A 27621-nucleotide genomic window follows, 5' to 3' on the forward strand; every position below is an offset into this window, starting at 1 on the left:
ACAGTGTAAATGGAAGGTAAGAACATGACTAATTCAACTATTATTATTATTATTTTAAATATGACCATTTTGTTTTCACCCATATATTAACAGTTTAATACAGTCAGGTTTAAAGGGGCATCTTGAAACCTTTGGAGGCCATGAAGCAACATACTTCTTTTTTCCTTGTGGCGTCAGTGAATGGTTATTATTCATATTTACAAGCTGAGTTCAAAAGATAAAATATTCCAAAAATACACCATAGCTGATTTTATTCTTCTAAATTGGTCCACAGAGTAAATGATAAAGAGCGCTGTCTCCCGGTCGTCTCTGGTGCACATCAAATTAACAAATGCCATAATCCAAACAAGTAATCCCTCAAGTAATCGCCATAATTCATGACTCTTTGAGTTCATCTGAGTGTCAGTGTTTATTTACATAATCGAGTTTTGGAGGGGGGTAAAAAAAAAATGCTATAAACAAGATGGAAGGCTTTTCTAATCATGTCTAGAGTGGTATTGTGTGGATTATCACTCTTCACCCGAACAATAAAAACTACACTTTTTCAGTTATCCAAGAAAGAGTTCACATAAGGACACCTCAACCTGTGAGTACACGTCATGTACAGAGATAAAAGGAGCCAGGTTATACAGTATACTCATAGAACAAATTTATTTTGTTCAACACTGCCAGCAAACTTCTATGTAATTAAGTTTAGTCAAAATTCCGATTCAGAAATTAGATCGATGTTGCCATTTTGCTTTTAGTTGGACTACAGTGGAAAATACATTTCACTTTAATTTGAATTGTGAATGTAGGTAAAAGATTTCACCTTAATAACACACACACAACCACACACACTAAAAAAAATGGGAATATAGATAGCGCCATCATATCCAGCGTCCAGACCTATCAAGTAAGGTACCGTCTGATGTGGAACAGAAAAATCACACATAAAGGCAGACTACCTTGGGAAAATAACTGCATTTTTTCTCCTGGTGATGTGTTGATTATAATGACGTCTGAGGATCCAGATAAGGACAAGTTAACTAAAAACTATTTTTTGAATCACACATTTTGAGTCTTTTTGGGAAGGTTTCTCCAGGTAGAGGTTTGTGTTTTAGGTCCACAGTTTATTCCAGAAAATCCCAGAAAATCCAAAACGGCTTTCAACATATCAAGTATATCGTCCTCCCCAAAAGGGCTTTTAATCCATCGCTGTATACAGCTGTCCATCATAATGTCATACCCTGAACATTTCCTCACTGCTCCCTGTCCGACCATTTGAGGGCCACGGTCAAAACTAAGTGCAGCGTCCTTTCAGAGGGGGCCAGGGGTTGGGCAGCGCCTGTCAAGTGGCATATTTGAGTTTAGGTGTCTGTGAATTACATGAGATACTGGGGAGAGACAAAAACCCGGTTGTAGTCGCCGTGCCTTGACTCTCCACAAAAATTGGGTCCAGGCAAGCAACTTTGGCAGCGAAAAAGGCGTGAATACAATGAAGCACGGCGAAGAGGTTTGAGAACTCCAGCTCCTGAAAGAGAGGGAATAAAAAAGACATACTATACTCAATTCATGAGGAAGTAATTCATATTTCTTCTATGACTTTGTTGCTTAGAAATAGTTGCTGATTAACTTTTTCCTTGACATGCAGCATCAAACATCTCTCAAAGGTAAGCTACCTTTGCTTCAATAGATTTGGAGTCAGGATTTTGGAACAAAAACTTGATCTTGCTTTTCCCGTCATCAGACGATCCTTTTAGTTGGGAGAACTTGTATCTCCACAGTACCGCCTGGAATGTAGAAAAGTTACAAAGAGTATATTGGTTTGAAACTATAAATCCTTATTTACAGCAATCTAACTTCTCAATTCTTTCCTGGTTCACCGTTTCATGAATAATGCATGTTAGAATCCACACGGATCGGGTGAAAAACGGGGCACGTCAGCAGATCAACCAGGTAGCAGTCATTGTGAGCTGTGAACTTGTTATTTTTTTTGCCATTGGGAAATTTAACAAGCCACAGAAATTTCACCTGAAATAGCAGAGCTTCATTGACTCAATTAGTGGCGAACTGAACAAACCGAAGCTGCACAGCCAGCCAAGTAGACAGTCCGTTTCCAGACAGACTCCTCAGGTAGACAGCTGCCCATGCTTTTTCACATGAATATGAATCTGTTCAGCACATACTGCAATGCTTTGCTAACTGTTCCTGCCACTGTAATAATAACAAGTCTAACACCAATCTCATTATTTATGGCATAGGATGTCTCACATACCATAAACAAGAACTTGCATTGATTTTTTTTTAACGTGGCAAAAAAAAAGAATTTTAATCAGTGCAGATATTCCTAAAACTGAACACTTCCAACTTTTCATTTAGAAAGCCCATCCAGCACTCACCGTGACAGAGGTGAAGATAAGGTGTGTCAATCACAAGCGCCTACTATTACATATCTTTATCAGACCTAAATAGAAAAATTCTGGTTCCTCAGAAAGTTACTACATTCTCAGGCGTATGCATTTTCCCAAATACTGTATATCGTATATTTTTTACTTCCCTACATTTTAGAAGGAAATATTGCACGCTAAATTTTACTCTAATTCATGCGACAGCTGCAGATATCGGTTACTTTACAGATAAGGATTTCACATTCAAAAACAATTACAAAACACACTGACATTGCTTAATATAATGATGCAACATTTGGTAGTGTCATCAGTGTTTACTATGTTCCAAATACAATGCTTTAATTTTGTGCCATATACAGGAACGTTGCTGCTTTTGATCAAAACTGGAGCCAATGTGTAACATTACAGCACATTACATCTAAACTTGTCGAACAGAGTTATGTTATTGCCATTTCCGATTGAAACCAATTGTAAACATGGTTTTTGAAATTTGCCAGTGGGACCTAATTACAGGGTAATCGCACCAAGTATATTGTCTCTGATTGCAGTCTACATATGGATCGTGTTTTGTGCATTTTTCTCTGTAAACAATACGCTGGCAACATTTTGAATGTCCTTGGGGTAGATTGTTGCTTCACATTTCAGGAATTAGGGCCAACATCTTAGAGAACAATATGGCAGGGCTTGTGTCCTGCTCATCCACATAATGTGGAGTAGTCTCCAAGGATCTCAGATTTGAGGAGAGGCCAAACTGAACTGCAGGGAAGAATAAGAGGTTTGAGCTAGGGGGAACCAGCCGTCAAAACAAATGTGCTCATACTCCCAAAACGCAGTGCAGAGCAAGTTAGTAGCTCCGAAAAAAGACAGCACGATTCTTTTCATCTTACTGTTTGTGTATAAAACAGTCGTCTGAAATCGCCCACTGAGTCTCCTTTAGCATATTTTTATTCATGATAAAGTCCCACACTCACCTTTGAAGCTGCATCAAAGCACACAAAGCCCATGCTGAAGTCAACCGTAAGTCCCATGAGGTGGCTCTCCATGATACAGGCATACGTTTTACACTACAGAATGGGAGATCAAAATATTATCCACAAGAGCTACACAAGGGCACAAAAGAAAACCGTTTTGTTTCTGCCAAAAAATGTCATATGAGCATTATCAATCTTTGTAACGGAAGCAACTGAGCTGGAACTGTGTGCTAGATTGAAAGCATCACAATTCCCTGCACGTTGCCCTGCTGTTGGGGTGCCTGACCTGTATCCTCTCCACCTCCAGGTAAGTGGCCATCTGAAAAGCCTTTTCCCAGGTCAGCAGCTCACACTCCAGCTCCACGCTGAAAAACAGGTCCTCCCCGCTCTCCGTCTGCACGCTGAAGCAGTGCCTCCTCTTGTCCAGAAGGTCATTATCCTAAGAGAAGACAGTATGGCTGCCAAACTGATCAGGTACAGATGGGCAGAGTGATGTCGCAGATAAGACAACGCAACAGCAATGCAGTTTCCCAAAGCTAAAGGGAGGCTTATTAACTGAAGTGTAAAAATTGTAGGCTTTAAGAGCACATGAATGATTTTTCTTTATATCTACCACCCAGAGAGAGGGAATGCATAAAGCAAGCTGAACCCACAAAGTTTCAATAAAATCATTGCAGATACTCTCACAGTCAAATCCAAAGTAACCTTGAACCTGCAGAGCAGGAACAACACAATCTGAATCTTGAGTGTCTCTGTGGGACTGAAGTAGAACACAGGCAAATAAATCGTGAGTTATATAGTTTTGTTGAGTGCATTCCTCTGTGAACTGCTTTATATTCTCTCAATGTGACGGGGTCTGCTGCTCTGAATGTTCAAGCAATTAAAATGGAACAGGCTGCCTCACCTTTAAAATCTTGAACATTATTTCGTACGCTGTAAAGCTTTTCTCTGCTCTGGTCCAGTCCCATGTTGTCACCTGAAAATGTAACAAAAATGTTATGTTTGATTAAAAGAGTGGCTCTATCTATAGTGATGGAAGAGCAGAAAAAGTTTCACTAGCAGTAAACAAATGCCATGGCTGTCAAACTCCCCATTGTAATGTTTACAAGGACAAGGACAGATTCAGCTACCACTGTTACAATTTTGTAACTATGGTTTCACACAGAAGGAAAAAAGCAGGATTCTCATACTGTATATAGCGATCCCACCAAGTTTTTTGTCAGCTAGAAATAGCATTATTCTGTGTATTCAAGGTTTAGCTATAGTCGTATTATCCTAGTATGATAAATAGATCATTTTAAAATAAATATTTATTTTCGCGAACCTAACCCTATATGGTTTGGATGCTTTGGCCTACCACCATAGGAGAGGGACTTTGGACAACCAATGCCATAATAGAGTTATGCTTTAAACCTAATGTTTGTAATTTCAAACAATATTATTTACTTTTAATTGAACTGATATTTTTGGCAAACGTTACACCTTGTAACACAAGTTTGGATTTACCCAAGCCAAATAGCCTATAGAGCAGGACGCTGTTCTAACCATAATATACTAGCCTCTTGGCTCCCACACGTGGGAAAACACATAGGGGAGAACGGGGGAATCTGAGGCATCAGGTAATGTGAGCCATCCCCTGTATCTAGGCAACGGAAAACATTTGTGGTCATGTGAGATATATGTTTTCAAGCCCCTCTCATTTCCCCATGGCCCTGAAAGAGAGGACCTCATGGTGCTGTGGTAAGCATTTTTTTTCACCAAAATAGGTATTTTGCATGTAAAAGTAAATGTTCTTGCTGTCAACTTAATCAACTGTTGTGCCAAAGCAAATGTATTCACGTAGAAAAACTTCTATCATACGTGTTGATGAACTACCAACATATAAAAACCATGTGATGATATTAGCTAAAGATTAGCCTGAAATGCTAAGAGAAGTAGTTTTTTCTCAAATTGTGGTGGTGGGAGAAAGTGAGCCAAATGCTGTCTCACTTTCCCCCACCATGAGGCACAAGTTAAGTTTAGTCTTAAACATATTTTAATGTAATATTACATGACATGTGTTTTATTTAAATGTCATACACATTGTAGAAAAGCCATCATGCCAAGGAAATACACCAGGAAGACGACCTGGGGCAAACACACAGAAAGAGCACCTTCTCATCTTTCCCTGTAACCTTCAGGGCTGGAATGTAGAGTAGGCCTAGTTGTAGAGTATGACAGGCTGATGTTATAATCCAGTTGGGTCTTCTCCTGTGTTCTGAGTCCCAGGCTGTTCTCGCTGGTTCTGATTTTCTGGAATGTGTGGCTAGCTTTCAGAATTCTTACTGTTACAATATGTGTTGTTATGGTAGTTTCAGAGTGGAAAAAGTAAGTGGATCAGTTTACCCCACGGCTGGGGTAAAGTGAGCCACATGACAACTTTTTTTAAAACAATCATATTTTCACTGCCCTTTGTCTTGAAAAAATTCTGCTAATGCCCATTTCTAGGAAACATCCTGAATTAATGGGAAATGTGTAAATTTGAGTGATAAATCATTTTAGCTCGCTTAGAGTGGAGCAAATGTAAAAAGTGGCACAGATTACCCCGTTCTCCCCTACTGTATTTTATAGGTAACCTATCAATCTTCTACTCCACTTAGAATTACCACATTTTCAAAACCCAAACTGGGATGCTTAAGTTTCAGGGGGCATGCATGATAGGCCTTTTCATCAGAATGGGGGACTGTTGTTATATTAATACATAGTATAATATAATAGTCTATAATCTTTTTGAAATTGTGGTTACAACCAGGGCAATTAGGTAGTGAATGTTGAAAAACATCTTGAATCTGGAGAAACCGGGACGTTTAGTCATCGTAACTACACTCCCATGCTCACTGCATAATCGTGTGTAAAAACCCCAAAGCTTGAAGGGCCTGCCATGCCTAGTCATGGTTGCTAAGCTATGATGGGACAGTCTCTCTTCTGGGTTTAGCGAACAGTCAATTATTGATGAATGGTTGTTGAATTCAAAATTGTCATCTTGCCACTTGGGGCGGGAAATATTCTAGATCTTCAGTAATGAAGAAGCTTGTCACATCGTCTGAACAAGCCAGCTCCGATATTCCACCATCCACTTACATTACCATATTCCATTTACATCAGCATATTCAAGTCGCACAGGCAATTTTGGTTATCTATCAATCTTTTCCCCATCTCCAGTCGCATCGACGGCTTATCCCTCTTGTCATGATCACTTAAGTGGCTGGCAGAATGTAAACAGATTTAATGATCATCATCAATCAAGAGGAGGATCGATGTAGCACAAATGATTATGAGCGTCCTTGTTTTCTAACGGGAGATCTTTTCCTCTCAACAACACATTAACATTGAGTTGAACAACACCCAGTCAAATTGCAGAGGTTTGGCGTTTTTAAGAAAGTAGTAGTAGTAAGGACCAAGCTGAGAACTTACAGGAGGTGCTGAAAACTTGAAGAGTGAGGAACCCCTCAAAGCGAGGAACTTTGGTGAATACATTCGGTCCTGAACGGAGTCCTGCTCCTTCTCGTCAGCCCAGCCCATGTAGATAATCTATCAAACAGTGTAAGAGAGAAGTCATGATTGATGAGGAATGTACTAGGCTAACAGGGATCATAGGTGATCAATATTGCAATGTCACAGGAAGGGGTGACTGGATCTATACCTAAAGCACGGGTACTACTTAAGTCGTGTGACTGTGAGTGTCAACACTAGCAACGATAGGATCAATATATCATGTTGCACATTAAATCAAGACTCTTCTCTTCCTCAGCAATCATAAAGTTTGTGTCATAAGATTCACAAAAAAATATTTGTTAATTTGTTTTAGCATCTATGTGATGGTATCGCTCTACCAAAAATCGCTTTCTCTGCTATCCACGCAAGATTTCTGTGATTGTGTTTCTATGAAGGGGAAGTGATATATTCATGGAAATAATTAATGTTTTAAAGTCACTGTCAATACAATTTGATCCAAACACCCAGAGTTCAAAAGCACTGAACATTTGACTAATTATTCTTAAGCATGTTTTTCTTCTTAATTTAAAATGGGATTGTTACTTCTTTATTCATGAATATTAAATTGTATCGAGAAGTTCTCAGAAGGCTTTAAAGATTAACAATGCAGATTCTTGTTTTTTGGTTTAAAAAATCAAGGTTCGTCACACTGATGCAAAGGGCATTCAGTCTTCTTGCTCATTCATTTGTAACATTGCTCACAATGGTCGAATACACACAACGGTTCTTGAGATGTAACCAAAACGGTGTCAAAGGGATGGAAAGGGTATTTTTGTGTCACGCTATGGTCCTATTGCGAGTCCCTATGGAAGGCAAACGTATTCAAGAGTAAAGAGGCTAGTCCAACAGGGAGACGCAGAAAGCAAAGTGTCTACCGCAAATGTTCTGAGGCATAGTTTTAGACACTGAGTGTGTCTCGGCACCACAGCTCATTAAAGTCAGGGTGATTGCAGCCAGCGAAAAAATGTCTTTATCTCTTTGGAGTTTTTTTTATGATGGATGGCAAAACAAGCAAGTGAAAGATTCAGGACAAGCAGTCGCTTCTCATGTCATTTGATTTTTCAAATGTATTGTCGAGTGAATTCACACTTTGTTTTTGTGAGGCAGGCACCAGAATAAATAAGTCCCATAAAAAAAGGAACCCCCACAGTTACATTTACTCTGCACGTTTGCACGAAAAGATGCCACAGCCAGCTAACTGACGGAAGGCACTTAAGTTGTTTTTTCTGATCATGTCTCTTGTGGATGGACTTTAATGATGCAAATAGAGTGCTCTAATAGCAGGCAAGTTGGGACTGTGTCCTTCCATCTAAATGACTGACATGGTTGGATTTACGCCTTGATTTTTTTTTTTCATTATAAAAATAGAAAATAAATACACACATTAAAGGAAGACAAATCTAAACAAGCAGCAGGAGCTCACTCCGCCCACGGCTGAAGAAAGATCTTACCTGCTGGTTAACTGGAAAATTTCGGTTAATCTTCTTCACCTGTTAAGATATAACAAGAACATCAATATCTCATTAAAATGTCTCCTGCTAGCAAACAAGACACCAATTACTGGTAGACTTTGAAAGTGTTGTGGGACCCCGTAGGGACCTCGAAAACCTAAGTCCAAGAAAGAACAAATAAACTGTGAATCCTGGGTATCGGCGCTAACATGTTAACCACAGCTGAAGGAACACTGTAAGAGCTACTTCATTTATTCAACGCATGCAAATTACAAAATGAGATAGATAGAGTCATTTCCACAAGGACCGCAGGCTCTTCCTTAAAAAAAAAATCCATTAAAAAAATCCATTCTCTCTGTGATAATAAAAGCTAGGGGGAAACTACTGAGGGAGCAGTCAGGCTTCAAATTAAAACATTCTGCTCACATCACAGGTATCACTCGCTCCTAATCCACGCCTGTACTATCACTATTACTCTTTCTTTAGAAGCGGCACACTAAATTAAGCCATCCGGACCCTATCCTGTCCTCCCATAGAGGCGAGAACAAGTCACAGCAGCATATTTTGAAATGTAGACCAAGTTTAGAGTGAGGAATAAAGATGTTTGGTATTTAATTTGTGGAGAGAGAGAGAGAGAGAGAGAGAGAGAGAGAGAGAGAGAGAGAGAGAGAGAGACTGTAAAGGAAACAGGGAATTGACATTGGTATTTCTGATTTAAAGAACGTATGTATAGGCTATACTATGTATTGCTATAATCTACATAATTTCAGAGTATGTGTTTTTTTAACTCCACCACATTCATGTGACACCTCTTTGTGCTTTTTGCTTTTTTCATTAAACATTCAATTAAAATAACATCACACTGCAATCCTTTACTGTTTTATGATATCTGCTACTGGCATCTGTTATTTTAACCTTTATTTGAAGGTTGATCCCATTAAGATTTAAGTCTCATCTTCAACGGAACCCTGAGGATGTGTAGAATAATGGAGGTCAACAATAAACAGATCAAAATGAAAAAGCCAGCAAATGATGACCTTTCTCTTTAATAGGTCGTTGATATTTATATATTTTTTGGGTCCCATCGTCCCATTTTCAGGGGGTTTCCTGTTCATTTATTTAAATTTAATTAGAAAAAAAGGTCTAACTATGAATTTAAAATATGGATGGTAATTTGATAACACAAGGCCCATCAAATGCATGAAGGTTTATTGGTTTTACTTTGTGGGACTGACTGATCCTCAGCGCGGTAAACCAATCAATAAATCACTTTATTGGTCCCTTGTGGCAATTGGCTGCATAACCGTCATATGAAAACACATAGCACATAAACACATCGTATAAAAGCAGAGTATCAAATAAACCAGTATAACCATTGTGTGTGTGTGTGTGTGTGTGTGTGTGTGTGTGTGTGTGTGTGTGTGTGTGTGTGTGTGTGTGTGTGTGTGTGTGTGTAGCAATCATTTAATTTTTTTAAAACAATGATAAAAAAAATATGAAAAATGTATTAGCCCCACCATAATTCTCGGTTCACTACTTAATTTCTGACTGTAATATATCAACCACTATTGCGTGGATTGCCATGAAACTTGGTCCAGACATTTATAGTCACCAAAAGATTAATCCTACTGATTTTGAGGATCCCCTCACTTTTCTGTCAGCGTCACCATGCTGTTGACACTTGTGGTTTTGAATGACATTTTTCAACCACAATTGGCTGGACTACCATGGGATTTTGTAAAGACATTCAGGTTCCCCTCTGGGTATATATGGTAATAACTTTGGTGATTTCCTACATTTTCCAACAAGTGCCATCGTCAGGTCAAAATGTCTGTTTGACCAAATATTTGCAGAACTTATGGCCTCACCATTGGCCACAGCTGTACTTTGCGTTGAGTACTAATTAACACAGTTTAGCATGCTAAGAGACTAAATGATGATGGTGAACATTAGTCCTGCGGCCAGCAGCATGTTTCCATGCTAAAATTAGCATTTATCTCAAAGCGCCTATGTGCCCACAGCCTCACAGAGATGCTAGCAGTGATTGCTAGCCTTGCTTGAATTTTCCCTTTTTTTTTTTTTTTTTACTTGAAGCATATTATGAACTGTCACAAAGTTACTTATTGACATCACTGATGGTTCAGCCATTTCAAAATCACATAATATTTACAATGAGACATTCTTTTGGCGGACCTCTGTGTGTCCTACACCCTTTTACTGTAGGTCACCAGCTCACTCAAACACCTCAGTACATGCCAAAGCCAGAATGAGAAATACACTCTAGATTATTGAGGCCATGCTGGCAGTGGGTGATCAGTGCAGTGTTTAGTATGTCCCTCATGTCCACTCCAATTAACCAGGGCTCCATTATTCCCGGGAGACTTACACAAACAAGCACACACCCACAGACACAGACAAAGCCATCCCTCACACAAACGCAAACACACACAGCCTCACCAATGGATGTATGATAATTAAAAATCCCTGTTTGTAGAGAGTAAGTGTAATCATGGTTATTGTGACTTCAGGCAGGACACAAGTGTGTACTTTACTCATAGTGTGAAAAGACATAAGAATGTGTCTACTTAAAACTGTGACATTTGCAAAGGGAATGTTAGACAATCCAATTGAAATTCTGTTGCATTAGCACATAAACCCAATATCTTATTGGTTTTCATGCGGGTCTGGAAGTGGCTGTGGAGCTAACAAGTATTATTGTTTCAAACTCACATTGTGCTTGGTGAGATTGGAAATGTTGCTCGCCAGTGCCTGAAGCCAGTCCAGGCAGTCTTCAGCTGCGGGAAACTGTACAACTCCGCTGCAAACTCCGTCCACAGCTATGACTTGGAAGGCATTTTTCCTGATAGGATTAAGAGAGAAACAGGAGCAGTGTGATTTTGTAGTTTGTAGCCCAATAACTGCGAAGTACATTGAGACCATTACTCTTGTTATTGATTTACAACAATCAAGGAAGCCATTAGTTTACATTTTTCATCTTTTCACTTGATGGATTTAAGTCCAATATTCACTCTGCTTTTCACTACAAACATAAAATGCAGAAGGGTTGCTACATGCTCCACTGTGTTCACCAGCTAGTCGCATACTGTGTGGCTGTTATTTGTTGCATAGCAGGTAGTGGACCATGTGTTTTAAGAGCTTTTTATAAGTAAAAACAGCTGCCCGCTGTCAGCACTAAGAAAGCAGACCAGATGTCTTAACAATGAGCTGAAACTCACATTATCATATTGCTTTCACACTGTCATTTGATACATTGCTATTATAAAAATAACACTTAAAGCCACTTTAAATGTATCAACACGGTTTCAAAACACAGCATACTTAAACTTTCATAACCCACAATAAATATGATAAAGCAAAACTGCCTCTTTACTCTAGCCTGCTTTAAGTCTAAAATGATGAAAACAAAATCAAAGTTGTTCTTCATTTTGCTGTAAAATAAACTTAACCCATGGCTTATCAATCTAAAAACAAAACATACAGGATCTTTGTGTGCAATGTTCAGTTAATCAGCTCCACCATGCCAAGTGGTCCATTAGGAGTCAATCCACAAGATTACTGTTTCTATAAATCACAGTGTAGCAAAATGGAAATGTATTTATCGACAGCCTTAATGGGTTATAATGTCAAGCATACACTATAGAGTCTACAGCATATCAAAGCATATAAATAGATATATCAAATAGAAGAAAATTATAAAATTACTAAAAGAGACGAAGTATATGGAAAGAAAAAAAAGAAGAATCTAAGAAGTACTAGCGTTGTGTGGAGCCTCATAGGGAGAGACAACCGACCTTACTCTTTCAAGATGAAGTCCCCCCGCCCCCCACCCCACTACAGCTCACCTGCAGACGTCAGAGCCCGGCATGTACTGTGACAGCCGCGAGTGGAGCAGTGGAATGAGGCGCAGGTCCACCCATCTCTTCTCCCAGCGAAGCCCTGGGGAGGTGGGCCACGACGAACAAGACAGCGTGTCCTGCAGAAGGCGTGGTGAAGCACAATTTAGAAAAAAAGGCCTTGTCGTTTGTTTCCCCGTGCACCTCAAGAAAACACATTTCAAACAGCTAACATGTCAAGAGCTTGAGTCCTGCATCCTCCTATGCTGCTGCTGAGTGAGCCCGAGCTAACAGAAGAGAGCTGATTCACCCCCTTCTGCCTCTAAAGATAAAGCTAGAAGCATCCCCGGTTATCAGCAGCAAGCGGTGACAGTTGAATGGTTGAATGGAACCGACTTTCTGCTGCTGCATTGTAACAGAGGGACAGTTCACAGTCAGTCAAGTCAAGTCAAGAGGAGAAGGCCAGTGAAAAGAAGTACCGTGTTGTTGGGGTGGTAGTTCAAATGCAGACCGCTATCACACAGTGGAGAGGAAGTCCCGCTGCTCTGGTCACTGGGGATGCCTGTAAATACAGCAGGGACACACACACACACACACATGCACACGCACACACACGCACACGCACGCACACACACACACACACACACACACACACACAAAAGGCCGATAAACCTTTCAAACTCAGAGCGACACCTCCATCTGTTTGAAGTCTCCCCACTGCAGTGAATCACGGCTATCAACAACAGAGAGTGTGTCGCTTTGTTCTCCTCTAGTGTATTAGCGCCTGCTCTGGGCCCATTTGTAGTCAGTTGACTGCTTGTATGGCCAGTAGACCTGGCCTACATACGAGTATGAATGAAGTTTATATAAGCTTTCACGTCCGATGATGGGCAGGCGGACACTTGCACAAGAAATGCAAAAGCAATGCCAGGCTTTCTGTATAGACTTTGGCATCTTGTCTGCGCCTTTCCCTTTTTTATTTAATTTACCCATTCTTTAACAAGGGAGCATTTTTACTTAGTGGTTGTCAAGATGAGATTAATAAAAGCGATAGGGTCGGGGGCAACTGAATTCACACTCTTCAGGCAGGAGTTTAGTCACCAGGACAACCAATCCTTGACAGAAAATAATACCTGCTATAAATACCCATGTTTAATATATTTTTTGTTGCACTGCAGCAGTAGGGGTTATATACTTTAATGAGAGTGTGTGTGTAGAGGTTTCTCACATGTGCAGTCCTCGCACAAAGGCAGTTTCAGAAAGGCCGGAGTCTTCTTTAGAAAAGAGACCATTAGTGTTACTTCTTCCCCAGCATTTCTCAAAACCTGCACCTGGAAAGTAGAAACGATATGTTTTATTGTGGGAGCTGTAAACTGTGAGGCTTCTGTGCAGATAGATTGCTGTTATGAAACATGGAGTGCTAATTTCTAACGCACAACGATAAGCCAAGATAAGAGAATCACACAGACACACGTTATGCTGCTGCTTACACACGTATTTCTCACAGTTAAATTTTAGAATACAGTAGTAAAAAATGCCTTCAAGTGTCGAAAAAAGATACAGCTCGTAACGTGATGCAAGATAAGTTTTCTGAAAGAGCTGCTGCAGTGGAGGAAATATGTGAGATGTGGGCAGACAGCTTACCACTTCCTCGTGGCGATAGCTTCTCACGTTGATTCCGTTTATCTAGAAAAAAACAACAGTAAAAATCGTTACCCTAAATAAGACCACTGGCTTCATATTACTTTAGCTCTTATCTTCAAAATGGTTAATGAGGCAAGCACAATAACCGTTACTGCAACACTGTAAACAAAAGAGACACATCCACACAGTTGCCATGAATACAGAAAACCCCTTGGCTGGCTTCTAAACGTCTCCTCTGCACCGATATTAGCCGAGAGGGACGAGATGAGGGAGATATTTTTATACCCAGATACGTGTCACAAAATGAAAGACTTTGGAATGTGACATATACCTATAGGGGGTGTATAATTAATACAACACAGTGTTGTGGGAAATGCGTAACGTGAATTTGTGAGGGATAAAGTAGGTGTTATTTTGCAGAGAAGGAGTGAGAAATGTGTAAACAATGGGCGTTCATGCAAATTTTGGCATAGTTTACCTGAAGGATGCCGTCACCAATGAATAGCAGGCCAGAGAGTTCAGCTAGGGACAAACATTAAAAATGTAATCACTTCAAAGAAAAACAAACCAGAGGAATGAAATGTAAGGTGTCAAAAAAGTTCTCCGAATAACAACAATATACCTTTTTGCTCTTTTGATATTTTTGATATCACAACAGGGATTTTATGCTCTGCTCCACCCTGAGGAGAGAAATGTAATTAAGTGAATCAGGAGGAAAAAAGGGCATCACAGACACTGAGCAAGACACGAAGACACTCGAGGGGCGACTCAATTGTCTTGTGAATCCCCTCGGCTAACGCTGTTATTGCCATTTGACAAGAGGGTGATCAATAACACATGTACGGGGTTAATCTAAAGAAGTTGGAAGGAGCAGCCCAATCAGCTGGGATCTAAATTACCTTGATGCTCAGGCCGTACCCTCCGATTGTCTGCCTCCTGATCGTTACAGTCCTCTCCTGGAAGAGATGAAATGAGTTCAGACTGATGCTGCCGAGCCGGTGGGAGCGCTCACAACAGAACAAACAACTTTAAAACATATGGATTGTATATTAAATGATAACATGCATTTCAAAGTATCAGTGTGTGTTTTTTCCAGTATAACTTATGACACATAGTAAGCCGTTATAATTCATTTCTAACAGCACAAGATTTTCAATGGAGTCATGTTAGGATATTCACATGTGATCCCTCCACAAATTGTTTCTTATACATATTGATGATTATTGAGTGGCAGTAGAAAAGGTGCAAAACGAGGCATAATATTGCAAAAAAAACAAAAAAAAGTGTTTCTGGCACACTGCCAGCCCCAAACATTTAATGAAAAATGCACCTTTTCGCTCCATATGAAACAACAACCTCTTTATTTTAGAGCCACAGGTCTCAACCAACTTTCAAATACAGTCAATAGTCTCGACAAGCAACAAGCAAGCGCAAAGGGGTGTCAGACCACCTGAGAGAATTGCATCATATCAAGACTTTTTCAAGTATGGATATGAAATTCTTAATAGTTGCTGTCAAAACCTCCTTTCCTTCTCCCCTATTTGAACGTCACACTTTTCTACAGTCCATCAGCTTGTTTGTTTGTGTTTGATATTCTCTATTGAATTCTATCTGGTTTGTATCATAATAGAGATGTTATTGATTGTGTAATTGTCTCAGGGTTTGGTGATTTGACACCCTTTTTCTATTGATTTGTTACAGCCTGTGGATCCAAAGGCCTTCGTGTTTCATATTACGATTTTGATGCCTGACATTTTTTTTCCAAATACATTTAGCGCCGATAGTGAGCAGAATATTCAACCCTTTCTATTAAATATAAAGGTCGAATCGGTCGCTACAGCCACATTCCTGACATGCTAAGGTTGTATAACAGACCAACGTCTTCAGTCAGTCTTTATTATTATGTTTCCACTTTGTCTTTGAAGGTTTTCACCCTGTAAAAATGTTATAGAATGAATAATGGCTTTTTGAGAAAAGGTCACGGACCCGGCGAGTAAAAAGTCGTCAGACATGATGACAAGTGTGGCCTAACAATTTCACTCTCTACCTGCATGATGTGGCAGGTGAGTCACTATTTAATAGCTCATTTTGATGTATGAGGAATACATGAACTGTTTGTCATTAACACAGACTGAGACTGAATGCACTCAGTGTCTTTGTGCTGTGACCTTCATTTATTGTGCAGGACGTGTTGCTTGTTATCTATGTACTATGAGCATATGAAGCGTGGTGTGGTGTCGGCATTGAGGAACTGGGTTTTACTTACACTTGAATAAAAAGGCTCCCCCGACACACAGATGACATCTTGTTCCTGAATGGTCAGAATATCTTTGGCCAAGTGCAGTCGAATATTAAATGGCTCCTCATTACCTTCTTGCATCAAATAAATCCCAGTCTTTGTCTGCGAACGGTCAAAAAGATAACATCGTTCATCATCCCCTCCGTGACTAAATTAACTGGCCATGAAATGAAATCTTGTTGAGAATACTTGTTGCAGAATGAAAATGGAAATCGGGTAGCAATCAGTGTATATGCGATGCCTGTTATTTATTTTTTATTTACTTGTTAATGCTAATGTTGGAACATTAAAAAAACATATTTGGAGCTCTGGTAATAATCCCATATTTAGACCAAACGTAAAATAATGAGCAGGCTCTGAAACAGTGCAGCTTTTTCTGAGTTGTGATAACATTTGCTTTCTCTTTGTGTGCTTTGTTTACGTCCACTCTGACAGAAGGGGGAAAAACTCAAATAATTCCATCTCTCTAAGCATAAGGAGGATGATGAGGATGATGGCAAATTAGGAACCTGTGAAATTAAGTGGATGTAACCAAGCTCACCCTCATACATTTGAATTTCCCTGCTTTATAAACGCCAGTGTGAGGACTTTGTCTATTTCCAGTGATCCATTTAAAAAATGCTAATCCGCATAAATTTGCATTCCGCGTATCCCTCCTCACCGGCTAATTGCGATGCCCGTGTCGTCCTTGACTTAAAAAAATTATAAATAAGAGAAGCACCTTCACCTGACAAGACTGCTAATAGAAAAGACACCGGTGTCAGCATCCTTGTCGCCCGGGATACGTGGCTCATCATTTAACAAGACAGTTGGCGGCGTTGTTGCTATTCTTAGATAGAGAGGCTGGTATCGCAACTGCAGGTCAAACTTGAATCAAAGTCAGTTTATGGAGCACATTATCTTTCACCCGTAATGAGAAAACTCGAAGAAGGAATGAGCCTCCGCCTGCAGCTGCAGCATGAGAAATGAAATGAGGGACGCATTAATTCACATTATTGAAAGTAATGTGTGTGCGAGAGTCATTAGCCGAAGCAAAACGAGGGCTATAGCTGGGACAGGAGGAGTCTCACGTGGTCAGGCCTTGCTGGAACCCTTGTAGCTCTTGTGTTGTACGTAATTAGCCTCATCTTTCCCCCCTTTTTTAGGCCTATGCCTCTCTATTACTGACTACTCCATTGTAGTCTGCACTGTGTGTGATCGGACAAAGATGTAGAAGAAGGACATCTCTTGTGCCCAGGACCTAGAGCCACAACATGAAGAGGGTTAGAGCTTTGGTGCAAATGTTTGATCTGTAAATTGTTACATTACAGATTATTGCATTCCTGCAGCAAATTGGATTGAAATTTTGTCTCCAAATGAGGTTATTATACCGCTGCTGACGAGGAAGAAATTGTGATTTACAATCAGGTTACAAAAACAAACAAAACAAGTCAGGAGCGAGAAATAATACAATCAGAGAGAAAGCAACTTGCTAACGGTGCCGCTTTAACACTTTCACATAGTCTGGACCATCATCGCCATCTTCTTATGTAACTGCCGATTTGAGTCAAGGTGAGTTCATATATTCTACATGTTGACTTATACAGCTATTTGTATTGGTGTAACAATGGATGTCTAAGAAAGGGAAGGGAGAGTGATGATGCTGAATATGTAGTCAAACATGCCAAGTTAGACTCTATAGTCATAGTCAATTCACTGTCAATATGTTACATTGGATTGAGTCCTACCAACCTCTTCATTTGAAGTCTTGAAATCCATGTGCTACTACGCAGTGAGGGATACTGCAATGGAGAAAAACAAAACCGAGTTAAACCGGGGAAGGCAAATGCCTAATGAAATGACCGACTCGCTGCAGCAAATCTGTACTGCAGATTTAAACTAGCACTGCGAGCAGGATGCCGATTTACATTATAGTCCTGCTCTTGCCTTTCGCATGGGGGAACTTAGACTATGGAGAGAAATAGATTTTTCATTTAAATGTGTTCTAAACTCTAAACTCAACTGTGAGGTATAACATCCCATTGAGCAATGCCAGGAGGAAAGCAGAAACCATTAAAAGGTGATGAATAATTCAAAGGCAAAAAGGTGAGAAACCAGGTATTCTTATAAATGTTTCAATATCCAATCCATCGCTCATTGAAACCTTAGCTTTTTTATGCCTCGTCAGAGCGAGCATTAAACCACAACTGGAGTCACAATTTGGAGAGAAGAAATCCAATAAAAGTAACACAACCTGAGAGGTATTGGTATTGTAAGCTCACCAATAGCTCCCACACACACACACACACAACACACAACACACAACACACACACACACACACACACACACACACACACACACACACACACACACACACACACACACACACACACACACACACACACACACACACACACACTTTAATCATCTGACTGGCTCTAAACAGACACACAGCATGCACACAGAGCCTAATTTGCATAAACTAGTTCCACTCAGTTTTAATCAGACAGGACTGCCGCTTTACTCGACAAAACGAGTGCAGGCAGAAAAAAGGTTTCGCACTTCAATTACAGAACCTGTTCCGGGGAGACAGTCTATGTACTTACCTCAGTAGAAAAGGCCCCTTGCTCTTTGTTACGGTGGGATCTAGCCATGGAGCAGCGACTTGGTCCCTGATGGAAGCCGCAGCAGAGGGTCTTCCCGAATCATGGCTGTCAGACTTGGGTGGCGGTAGACCAATGCTGTCAACTCTACCTGGCTGGCTGTAGGGTGTTGCAGGATTATTCCGAGTGTTTGGTGGTCGCGCTCTGGTAAGAACAGGAGGATGTGGTTATGGTAACATTCAGAAATACTGAAAAACCCAAACGCAGATGATGAAATGGAATTGAATTTAAGCCTACAAATTCAAAACAATAACAAATTAAACACTGTTGATGAGAAGCTTCTGACTGTGACTGAAATGATGCGATCATACAGTTGCCAACCATACAGGAAAGTGTTATGTCAACATGTCTACGTGCATGTACTGTATGTGGGATGCTGAATCAGATGCAATTCACAGCGTAAATCCTCAATTAAAGTCACCTGCTACAAGAAAGCGACATTTTTAAAGCAAACTCAAAACTACAAATCCCATTCCTCAGCCTGTGATGAAGAACCCTCTCAAATACCACACTCGTTAAAGAAAACCAAACAAAAAAACCTGTGGATTCAGGTGCACGAACGCCAAAATGCAATTAACTCATATTCTTCCATTTTCTTGGATCTCTAGTATGCCAACTATAAGCGCAAACCCTTGAGAAGCCCGTCTTTGTTAGTATGCATTGTTGTAAGTGTTGCCACTATGATGTTGCTCTACACAGGATCAAAAAAACATGCAGATGTATATGTATCTCAAGCTGAAATTTATGCATCAGAGTCACCCACTGCTGATTATACAGTAAGAGCGGCCTTGAATTAACTTGAAAATGCATTCTTGTTTGTTTGTTATGTGTTAAAGTGCAGAGAGAGAAAAGAGAGTGATGCATTTATATTATGTTACAGTCAATGCAGAAAAGGTTCATTTCCTGAAGCAGTTCACCACTTGAAACGTTTTACTTACATTTAGTTTAGTTTCCTTTGTAATTACGAGTGGTATTTTGTGTATTTAATAATATTACTCAACTCTTAAATTACATCCTTCGGCACTTTCTCATGTTTTGCTCACCTCATTAATATGGGTGAAATGAGCATGAATTCATTTGGACTTGTACCTAGCAACTGAGTCTACATTTTAATAGAATTTGCAGCGTAGGTGTGGAATACATAATTACAGAATACTGAAAATTATGGTAATACTGCTCATCTTGTATATGTAATATGATTTAATTGATTAATCATTTGACAGGAAGTTCATCTGGCAGAATTCTGATAATCAATTAAAGGTGAAGTAAGCGATTTATTTATGTTAATATAAGTGTTAAATCGCTCTTTATTCATACAGTGATCACTTACATAATGTGCGCATTTCATAAAGCCGATCTCTCAAGTCAGCTGCTCTGCATGTAATCGGCAAATAAACTTTTTGTCAGATCCCGAAATTAATATCCAATCACAAGAGAGAATTCTACAAACCGACACCCGTCTCACTCATGGTCTCACTGCCAGTGCATGCCAGAGGACAGATGGGTGAATGTTTATGCGCCTACAATGGCGGAGCAGGTAAAAATCCTTCCCAATGTCTATTTTGATGGTTTTTATCATGTTTTATCACAATTACTCATCTGAGATGATGCTAGATAACTCGCTGCTTGAAGACCGCAGTGCATTAATATGGTGACGTAGGGACAAGCGAGGGGACTGCTAACTGCAGTAACTGACAGGAAGTTAGCAAAAAGAACCATTCCGCTTACAGCACCTTAAGTCATTTTGTGGATGCCAAACATGTTTCTACCTCTGATAATGTTCTGCTTTTCTTGGTCTTTTCTGATCATAAATCAAAAATCATTGAGTTCAGAACTGTAATTTAAAGAGATCTGTGAATTTTTTGGGGGGGTATTTCACATGATTTGTCAGATAATATCCCTGAATAAATGAGGTATTTGTTGGGAGTTTTAGTTTAATAAACGGCAAAATATACAATTTCTATTAAATGGTATACATCCATTATGTACAATGTGTACAAATAATAAAAATCAAGTGATGTTAATATCATATAATGTAATGTATTATAAACTCTTATTGTGGTGCATTTCATCACACGTTCAGCCCTTCCAAGTATTTGTAATCTATTATGTTGTCTTCCGTCAATATGTGTCTTACCTTGAATGGCCCTGTGTCTGAAATGTGCTATATAAATAAAATTGCCTTGCCTTGCCTTACAGATTTTACAGATTATTGTAGTTTAATTGACAGTAGAAAAAATCTATTTGAAATACATCAGAGTTTGTCTTCGGCCTTTCTCCACCTGCTCCTGCAATCTACAGCATCGAGCTGTCGGCGTCAGAGACCAAGCCAGCTCTGTAATGGATGTTAGAGAAATCCTGACATCATTTGTGGACCTGCTTTGAGTAAAATGAATGTCTTCACATGGTCAGCTGAAAAAAATGTGTCTGAGTGCTCAGAGACGAGCACTTTGTCTAAGCAGGTGGACTCATGTACAAACCCCCCCACCCCTCCACCTCAAGACGCCAGCACTTCCCTTTTGTTTTCCTGGAGAATCCGGAGATGCAATAGGCTGACCCTTTTTTGTGCCTCTTTACAGTCGAGTCAGCGTTACTCTCTTTACAACTGCGCCATCAGATATTTTTCAGTCCTACCAATTTGCCAAGCAACGTTTTGTTCAAAGGATGCTCTCGTCTTTGACACAATGGCAGAGCAACAGAGAGAGAGAGAGAGAGAGAGAGAGAGAGAGAGAGAGAGAGAGAGAGAGAGCAGAGGAGTTAGATAGCCCGCTTGATGTGGAGATTGTAACATGACATCTTCCTCTCAGACCTGAAGACAGCTGTGGCCCATAGAGGATGATGAATGGCCACTTGTGCGCGCAGGTGGAGCTGCTGTCTGCAGAGTGCTCTGCAAATATAGTTTTACCGCTTGAAAAATTGAGATTGCTTTTTACTTACTTGTATGTTCACTTGTTTTGCGACCTGGAACATATGGCGCCTGGGAGAGTGCAGCTTTTTAATTTGGCAAGTGTTGATAGCCGATATTTTGTTACTCAAAATATTACAGTATCCCAGAGGAGACCAGCACACCTTCAACAGCTTTATAGAGGCGATGTTTCACAGGTTCTGCACACTTAATATTAGAAAACATAATGACATGTTGTGTTGTGAGTTGCCAGCAATGTACAACATCTTGAATCTATTTAATCTTTTTACCCATTTTTGTTAAGTCTGAAAAATAAATCCAAGATTTAAGTTATTTCTTGATCAATTTTTAAAATGTTTGGAACCCCTTTTTTCCCATTTGGACATGTTTCAGTAATAATGACTTTGAAATGTACAAAAAAACTAATGGATCTGAATCTGGAGGCAGTCCTGACTATAAAGGCAGATTTTTTGTGGGTGTCTGTGAATGCTGCTGGGATGTTAAGGTTCTTTGATAAACAATGTTAGCGAGTTGTAAGTAGTCTTCTTCCCTTCTCAAATTTATTTGTATCTGCCTTGTTTTTTGTGTATTTATTAGAGTTAGATATATAATAAGTATGGAATGCAATGGAGAATGTAATTAAAGTGCAGTGATATGATTTTATTTGGTATTTTTTATGAAATATGCCCTAGTCAAAGAAAAAAAATCAAGTGGCTTCTAGAAAATATGTTTTTTTAACTATTCCTTCTTTGATTTCAGGGCTGCAAATAACAATCTTGTAAAGTATTGATTCGTCTGCCAATGATCTTTCCTATGAATCACTTGACGGGTTTGGTGTTGATGATGATTACATATTCCTCGACTCTGAGGTGAGGTTTACAGATTGCTTGTTTTGACCCATACATCACAACAATACTTGAAAGATATTCAATTGACTATCATGGAAGACTGAACAACACATATTTACATTTAAGAGGCTGGAAAAAGTACATATTTGCTTACAGCTTTTTTGTTTGAAAATTATAGGGCTGCACGGTATGATTATTATTAAAACCTATCAAACTCAAACTCTCAGAACAGTTGTATTTACAGAGCTCATCTGGCATTCAACTGGGTCTGTCTATTGTGCTGCTGGAGGTACTACTTCTCTTTCTTTTCTTTCATCTTACGCTGAAGATGGATTCAGGCAGGAAGAGTATACTTATCGTGTTTGGAATTCTTTCATGAGCATTTGTCAAAAAAGAAGTCTTCCATTACCTCATTAGTCAATTCCTGAGCCCAAGTAACAGCCGGCGGCTCTCAGCATGTCCACATTTTATGAATGATAGGCTGAGGAGTAAACTAGTGATGGACATATTTATAGACTCAAGCTCTTGACCTTGCTGACTATGATGTATGTTTTTTGGCCACAGGGAGTCACGAGATATCAGGTGGGTGCCAACTTAGATCAGTGAAAATCATATCAAAAACCGGTTCCCTGTTATATCACTGGATATCAGGGAGCGGAAATAGACACATTCAGGATCATAAATTATATCAAGAAGAAACTGATGCTGCAGCATGGGATAAGGGACAGGCCCCCTTAATGGGGTCCTGATCTTTTTTTTTTGTTCTTAAGCTTATGATGATATTATCGTGCAACGCCCGTGGATAAATTGAATGGGCAATTTAAGCGCTTTATCTTACATGAAGGTCCTCATTAGGCTCAACAAATGAACACAGGCTCTTTATACTATGAATATCATCATTTACTCTCCTTATTATACAATAAATGTAAAAATCCTCGTGCATGCAGTTATTTTTTTTGTATATCAGCCATAGAGGCCTGAACAGCCTCGCCTGGAGAGACTTGGGGGTCTGGACAGGCACCATGCTGTGTGGAGGGGACATGAAAGGATTAAAAAGCTCAGCATATTGCTGAAGGCAAGGCCACAAATGAAGCCGCACAGTCGAGGGACACATCTGCTCACTTACTAAATATAAAGTAGGGAAATATACAACTATTTCTCAATTGTTCTGGCAACTTATTTATGGCTTCAACCGGAATGACACATTTAAGTCCTGTGGAGCACTGCGATTGTTTACATTATTTCCCATTATGGCCATTTCCATCAGTGAAATGTGACCAATCAATTAGAAACAGCAAATATACTGTATATATATACAGCATATCAACTGCAAAATATGACAACATACTGTAAATGTAGGGCTGCAACTATTTTTACTATAAAGTTTGCTCTAAAAAAAAAACTGTTCAGATTCCCAGAGCCCGCAGAGAATTCTTAAAAAAACTTTTTTTGTTAGAACAAGAGTGCAAAGCATGAATATATTCAACGTCGAAAAAACTAAAAAAAAAGCTTGAATTTAATGCCTGAATGCTTCAGTGCTTGGATTAAATAACTTCAACGATTAATCAATCGTCTTCATAATTAGCAATTAAGTTTCAATCGATCGACAAATTGTTTCAGCGCTATTTAAATGTTTAAGAAACGCTGGAGGTGTGGACAATTTCACAGCTGTTTAAGTTTACAGAACGTGCCATGGCCATACAGTGTATTCCTTCATAAGCAAAAAATAATAAAATAAAAATGGGTTAATTGCTGCTTGGGGCTATTTTACTATTCACAGGATGGATGGATGGATTGCAAATGTTCCCAGAAAACACAATGATGCAATTTACAGTGTATGAGACTGCCTTCCATCACAGGTTGAGCTGCGTCTGTAGCGAGCTGTCAAAGCAGCGGTGCTTAACGAATAAGCAGAAGCTGCACATTAATCAAGTGTGACCTAAAATAGTCCAGCCTGGGCTACTTACTTACACTCTGTAAAGCTTACAGGGAAAATGCTGCTCGCCCTCAACAGAAAGCCAGTGTTGGAGGTAAAGATGTTGTCTATGTAAGGTTTTGTCACTTGTATGTTTAGCACCGTGCTAGTATCATAAATCTTTATGTGTAATCTAACCCCCTCAGTGCTCATAGGGGGCAGTTATCACCTTCATGTAGCTTCCAGAGCAGTGGGTCTGTGTTGCAGTCCTGAACCTCTAAATCAGATGGGCTGCTATATGAGCCGCATATTAATGAGGGGTTGTGTCTTCCGTCTTACCAGCCATGAGAGTTTGCTGTGCATTCGCTTCATTAGCAATCAGTCTCTCCGCCAAGCCAGGCTAATGGTTTTCGTGTTGCATGACAGTGACTTTGTGACATGGACATGTCTCTTTGCACTTTCTGACAAGAGAAAATCTACAGCTTTAGTTTATTTGTGCTGATGTCGCTCATACATCACACCACAATAAAAGCATATGGCTTCTTGTCGTCTGCAAATTTGAACATCTGGAGCAGTTTGTAATGGACGGTCGACCAAACACACAGTCACTATAAAAGCCACACAGAATACAGCACACAGGCATGGTGGTGCATTTGTCTCTCTGCTGCCGGGTCTCTGGGGCTGGATTGTAATGAAGATGTCCAGCTTTTACAATGACATACTGTAGGCTCTCCAAGCTGCCCTTTAGATGGAACAACCGCCGGAGGGAAATGTTAAAGGATCACTCACTTTGTGAGGTACCAAACAGCGTAATCCTGTTTCTCGGTTTTTACTTTTTACTTTCCCTGTGTAACCCGTTGCTGCTCATCCATTCTCCTCTGGGACCTCTTTAAAAAGTTTTCTGTCGCATCGTTCTCAGGCGAGAAGCTCCTTTATTTATGGTCCAAATAGGTCACTGCATAAAGCCGTGTGTGGCATTAAAAAGTGAAATGATGCTTTGGGAAGTGCTCAAAGTGTTGTTGTTACCCTTTAATATTCAGCACAACTGCTACATGTGAATCTGCTGGGTGATGCAATGGGGGAGAGTAACAGCAGTGCAAATGTGTGAACATACATAATTGATGACAATATGTACATTTACTGCTTCTAGTAATGCCCAAGGACAAACCTCTCCCACTTGTATATTTCAAGACATTTAACTAGTCCGGATCTCTTTAAATGACCCAGTGGGATTCAGTTGCAGGACGAACAGCGGATTATTGATTACTCCTTGATGTGCAGCGTGGGACATTGTGTTTCCAGATCACGATTGATGATGGTGATAGTGTTGGTGGGTAAAACTTTGTGATAGTCTTGGCTTTTTACCAGTTGTCAGCGTTATGACGGATTCAAACAAGTCGTCTCTCTCTCTCTCTCTCTCTCTCTCTCTCTTTCTCTCTGTATGACACATTGACCAGACAATGACTGACACACCATTTCACTCAGGCCTGACTGTCTGCCAGTGTTCGTCTTTCACTTGGCCACAACTGCCCTTTGATTTAGAACATAGGCAGAAATGAGGGGGAGGGGGAGATGCGTGAGCCGGGGCATAAAATCGTCAATGACATGTCAACGTCTTTCTCCCTTTCCGCAGGACGGCTAGACCTTCACTACATCAAAGAGATTGCTCCTGACCTATGACCGCAGGAATGGATCAGCTCGCCTCACTGTGGCTCGTTTGAGGTTTTGTTTGCAAGTCGTCCTGGGCTGACAGAACCTAGAAATCCCTGATGTGAAGTTGAGATTTTTTGCATCTCAAAGGGGCATTTTAGATACAAACTGACTGCACTGACAGGTCAGTCACCTGGCCAGCACCACCACCATGAGAAAAAACAACCCACACCACCAGTTAATAGTGGAAAGACGCCACATAAATTTTGTGAAATACTGGAGGATTCAGGAGCTTTTCTGCGAGGCTAATAAAACACCCTGGACCAGCAGCAGCCCAGGCTGTGCTGAAACACTCCTCTGGTTAATCACTGGCGGACGTCGCCTTAAAACTGCGGGTGGGGGATTATAGAATAGTTCAGTGGTTGTGTGAGATATAAAATAGCCTTTTTAAGTAGCTATGCTGACGTTATTGGCATCCTGTGCAGAGAGAGAGTAGCTACTGTGGATGATAAGGTCTGCTGCAACTGCACTGGCTGGAGGAACTGCGGGTGCATGCTGGTCTACCTGCCTGCACTGTGTCTGAGGCAATGCAAAGGTTTCTGGGAGCCCATATATATTCCCTGCAAATCATACAATAATGTATCAGTGCTCCTACCATGGGACCCATTATAAGTGTTCAGCTCAGTGCATCACAAAAATGTGACCGTATGAGGATGTGCTGCCTTATCATCCATAGGATCATAAAGCTGATTGGTTCATAAATCTTGGTGTGCAGCATTTAAGCATATTACGTGTTAGATTTAAAAAAGAAAAAGTACGTTATAACAGGATTAATGTTTCGTTTCATGGGTGTTTGCCATAGTAATTAACTACCAACGTCAAGCTCTGTATTCTGAGGCACTGTCAATGTAAAGGCAGAAGAAAAAAACGCTCTGTGTGAGGCTTACCTGATATTTCTAGTAACAGGTGGTGAAGTCTTATTAGATCACCATCGGTCTCCGAGCCCTTGGGTGACGGCTTTTTTTTTCTTATCTTTTAATTGATGCAACGGTTGCTACAAGATCTCTGTGAAATCACAATGTATCCCTTGTGGCAGCATCGCCCACACGGCATCCTGGTCCACTTCTCTGTATAGCGAGGTGTAAAAAAAAATACCGACAGGAGAAAATAATAAGAAAATCAGCCCGCACTAGCACAGAGAAGGAGATTTTTGTCCATATTTCCTGAGCATCGGCGTTTTTCAGGGATTCCTCTCCGTCGACATCTCTGGCAGAGGGTCCAGTCTCACAGCTCCGTGTCCGTCTCTTCTGCCTCGCATCGTGCTGCCAAAATGACTGTGTGAGCTGGAAATCACATGCGGCTGGTTTAAGGCGCGCGTCGACCGTTTACCCCAGGCACCCGCACAACTCTGGGTTCTTAAATATTACATGATACTACTTTTTTCTTAATTTCATATTTCTGTTTCCTGTGATGCCAGCTGCTGCTCTTTTTCAACACAACACTCGCGCAAAAGAGGT

At 40.2% G+C, this 27621-nt stretch overlaps 1 protein-coding gene across 1 annotated transcript; it reads right to left on the reverse strand.

The window, feature by feature from the left end:
• Positions 1-1330: 1330 nt before the first annotated feature.
• sntg1 (syntrophin, gamma 1) lies at positions 1331-27192 on the reverse strand (the record flags this gene model as incomplete). Its single annotated transcript, XM_080034224.1, has 19 exons — positions 27052-27192; positions 18730-18930; positions 17875-17924; positions 16111-16245; positions 14744-14800; positions 14467-14524; positions 14323-14366; positions 13845-13886; positions 13429-13531; positions 12680-12762; positions 12210-12340; positions 11077-11206; positions 8347-8385; positions 6815-6931; positions 4266-4337; positions 3648-3800; positions 3362-3454; positions 1662-1772; positions 1331-1513 (listed from the first exon to the last, which is right to left on the reverse strand). Exons 3-19 carry the CDS (start codon positions 17899-17901, stop codon positions 1331-1333), a joined length of 1578 nt encoding a protein of 525 aa, XP_079890350.1. The 5' UTR covers positions 17902-17924; positions 18730-18930; positions 27052-27192.
• Between the last annotated feature and the right edge of the window lie 429 nt (positions 27193-27621).

The sequence above is a fragment of the Ammodytes marinus genome (genome assembly GCF_949987685.1).
Source record: "Ammodytes marinus genome assembly, chromosome: 9".
NCBI classification, from domain to species: domain Eukaryota; kingdom Metazoa; phylum Chordata; class Actinopteri; order Uranoscopiformes; family Ammodytidae; genus Ammodytes; species Ammodytes marinus.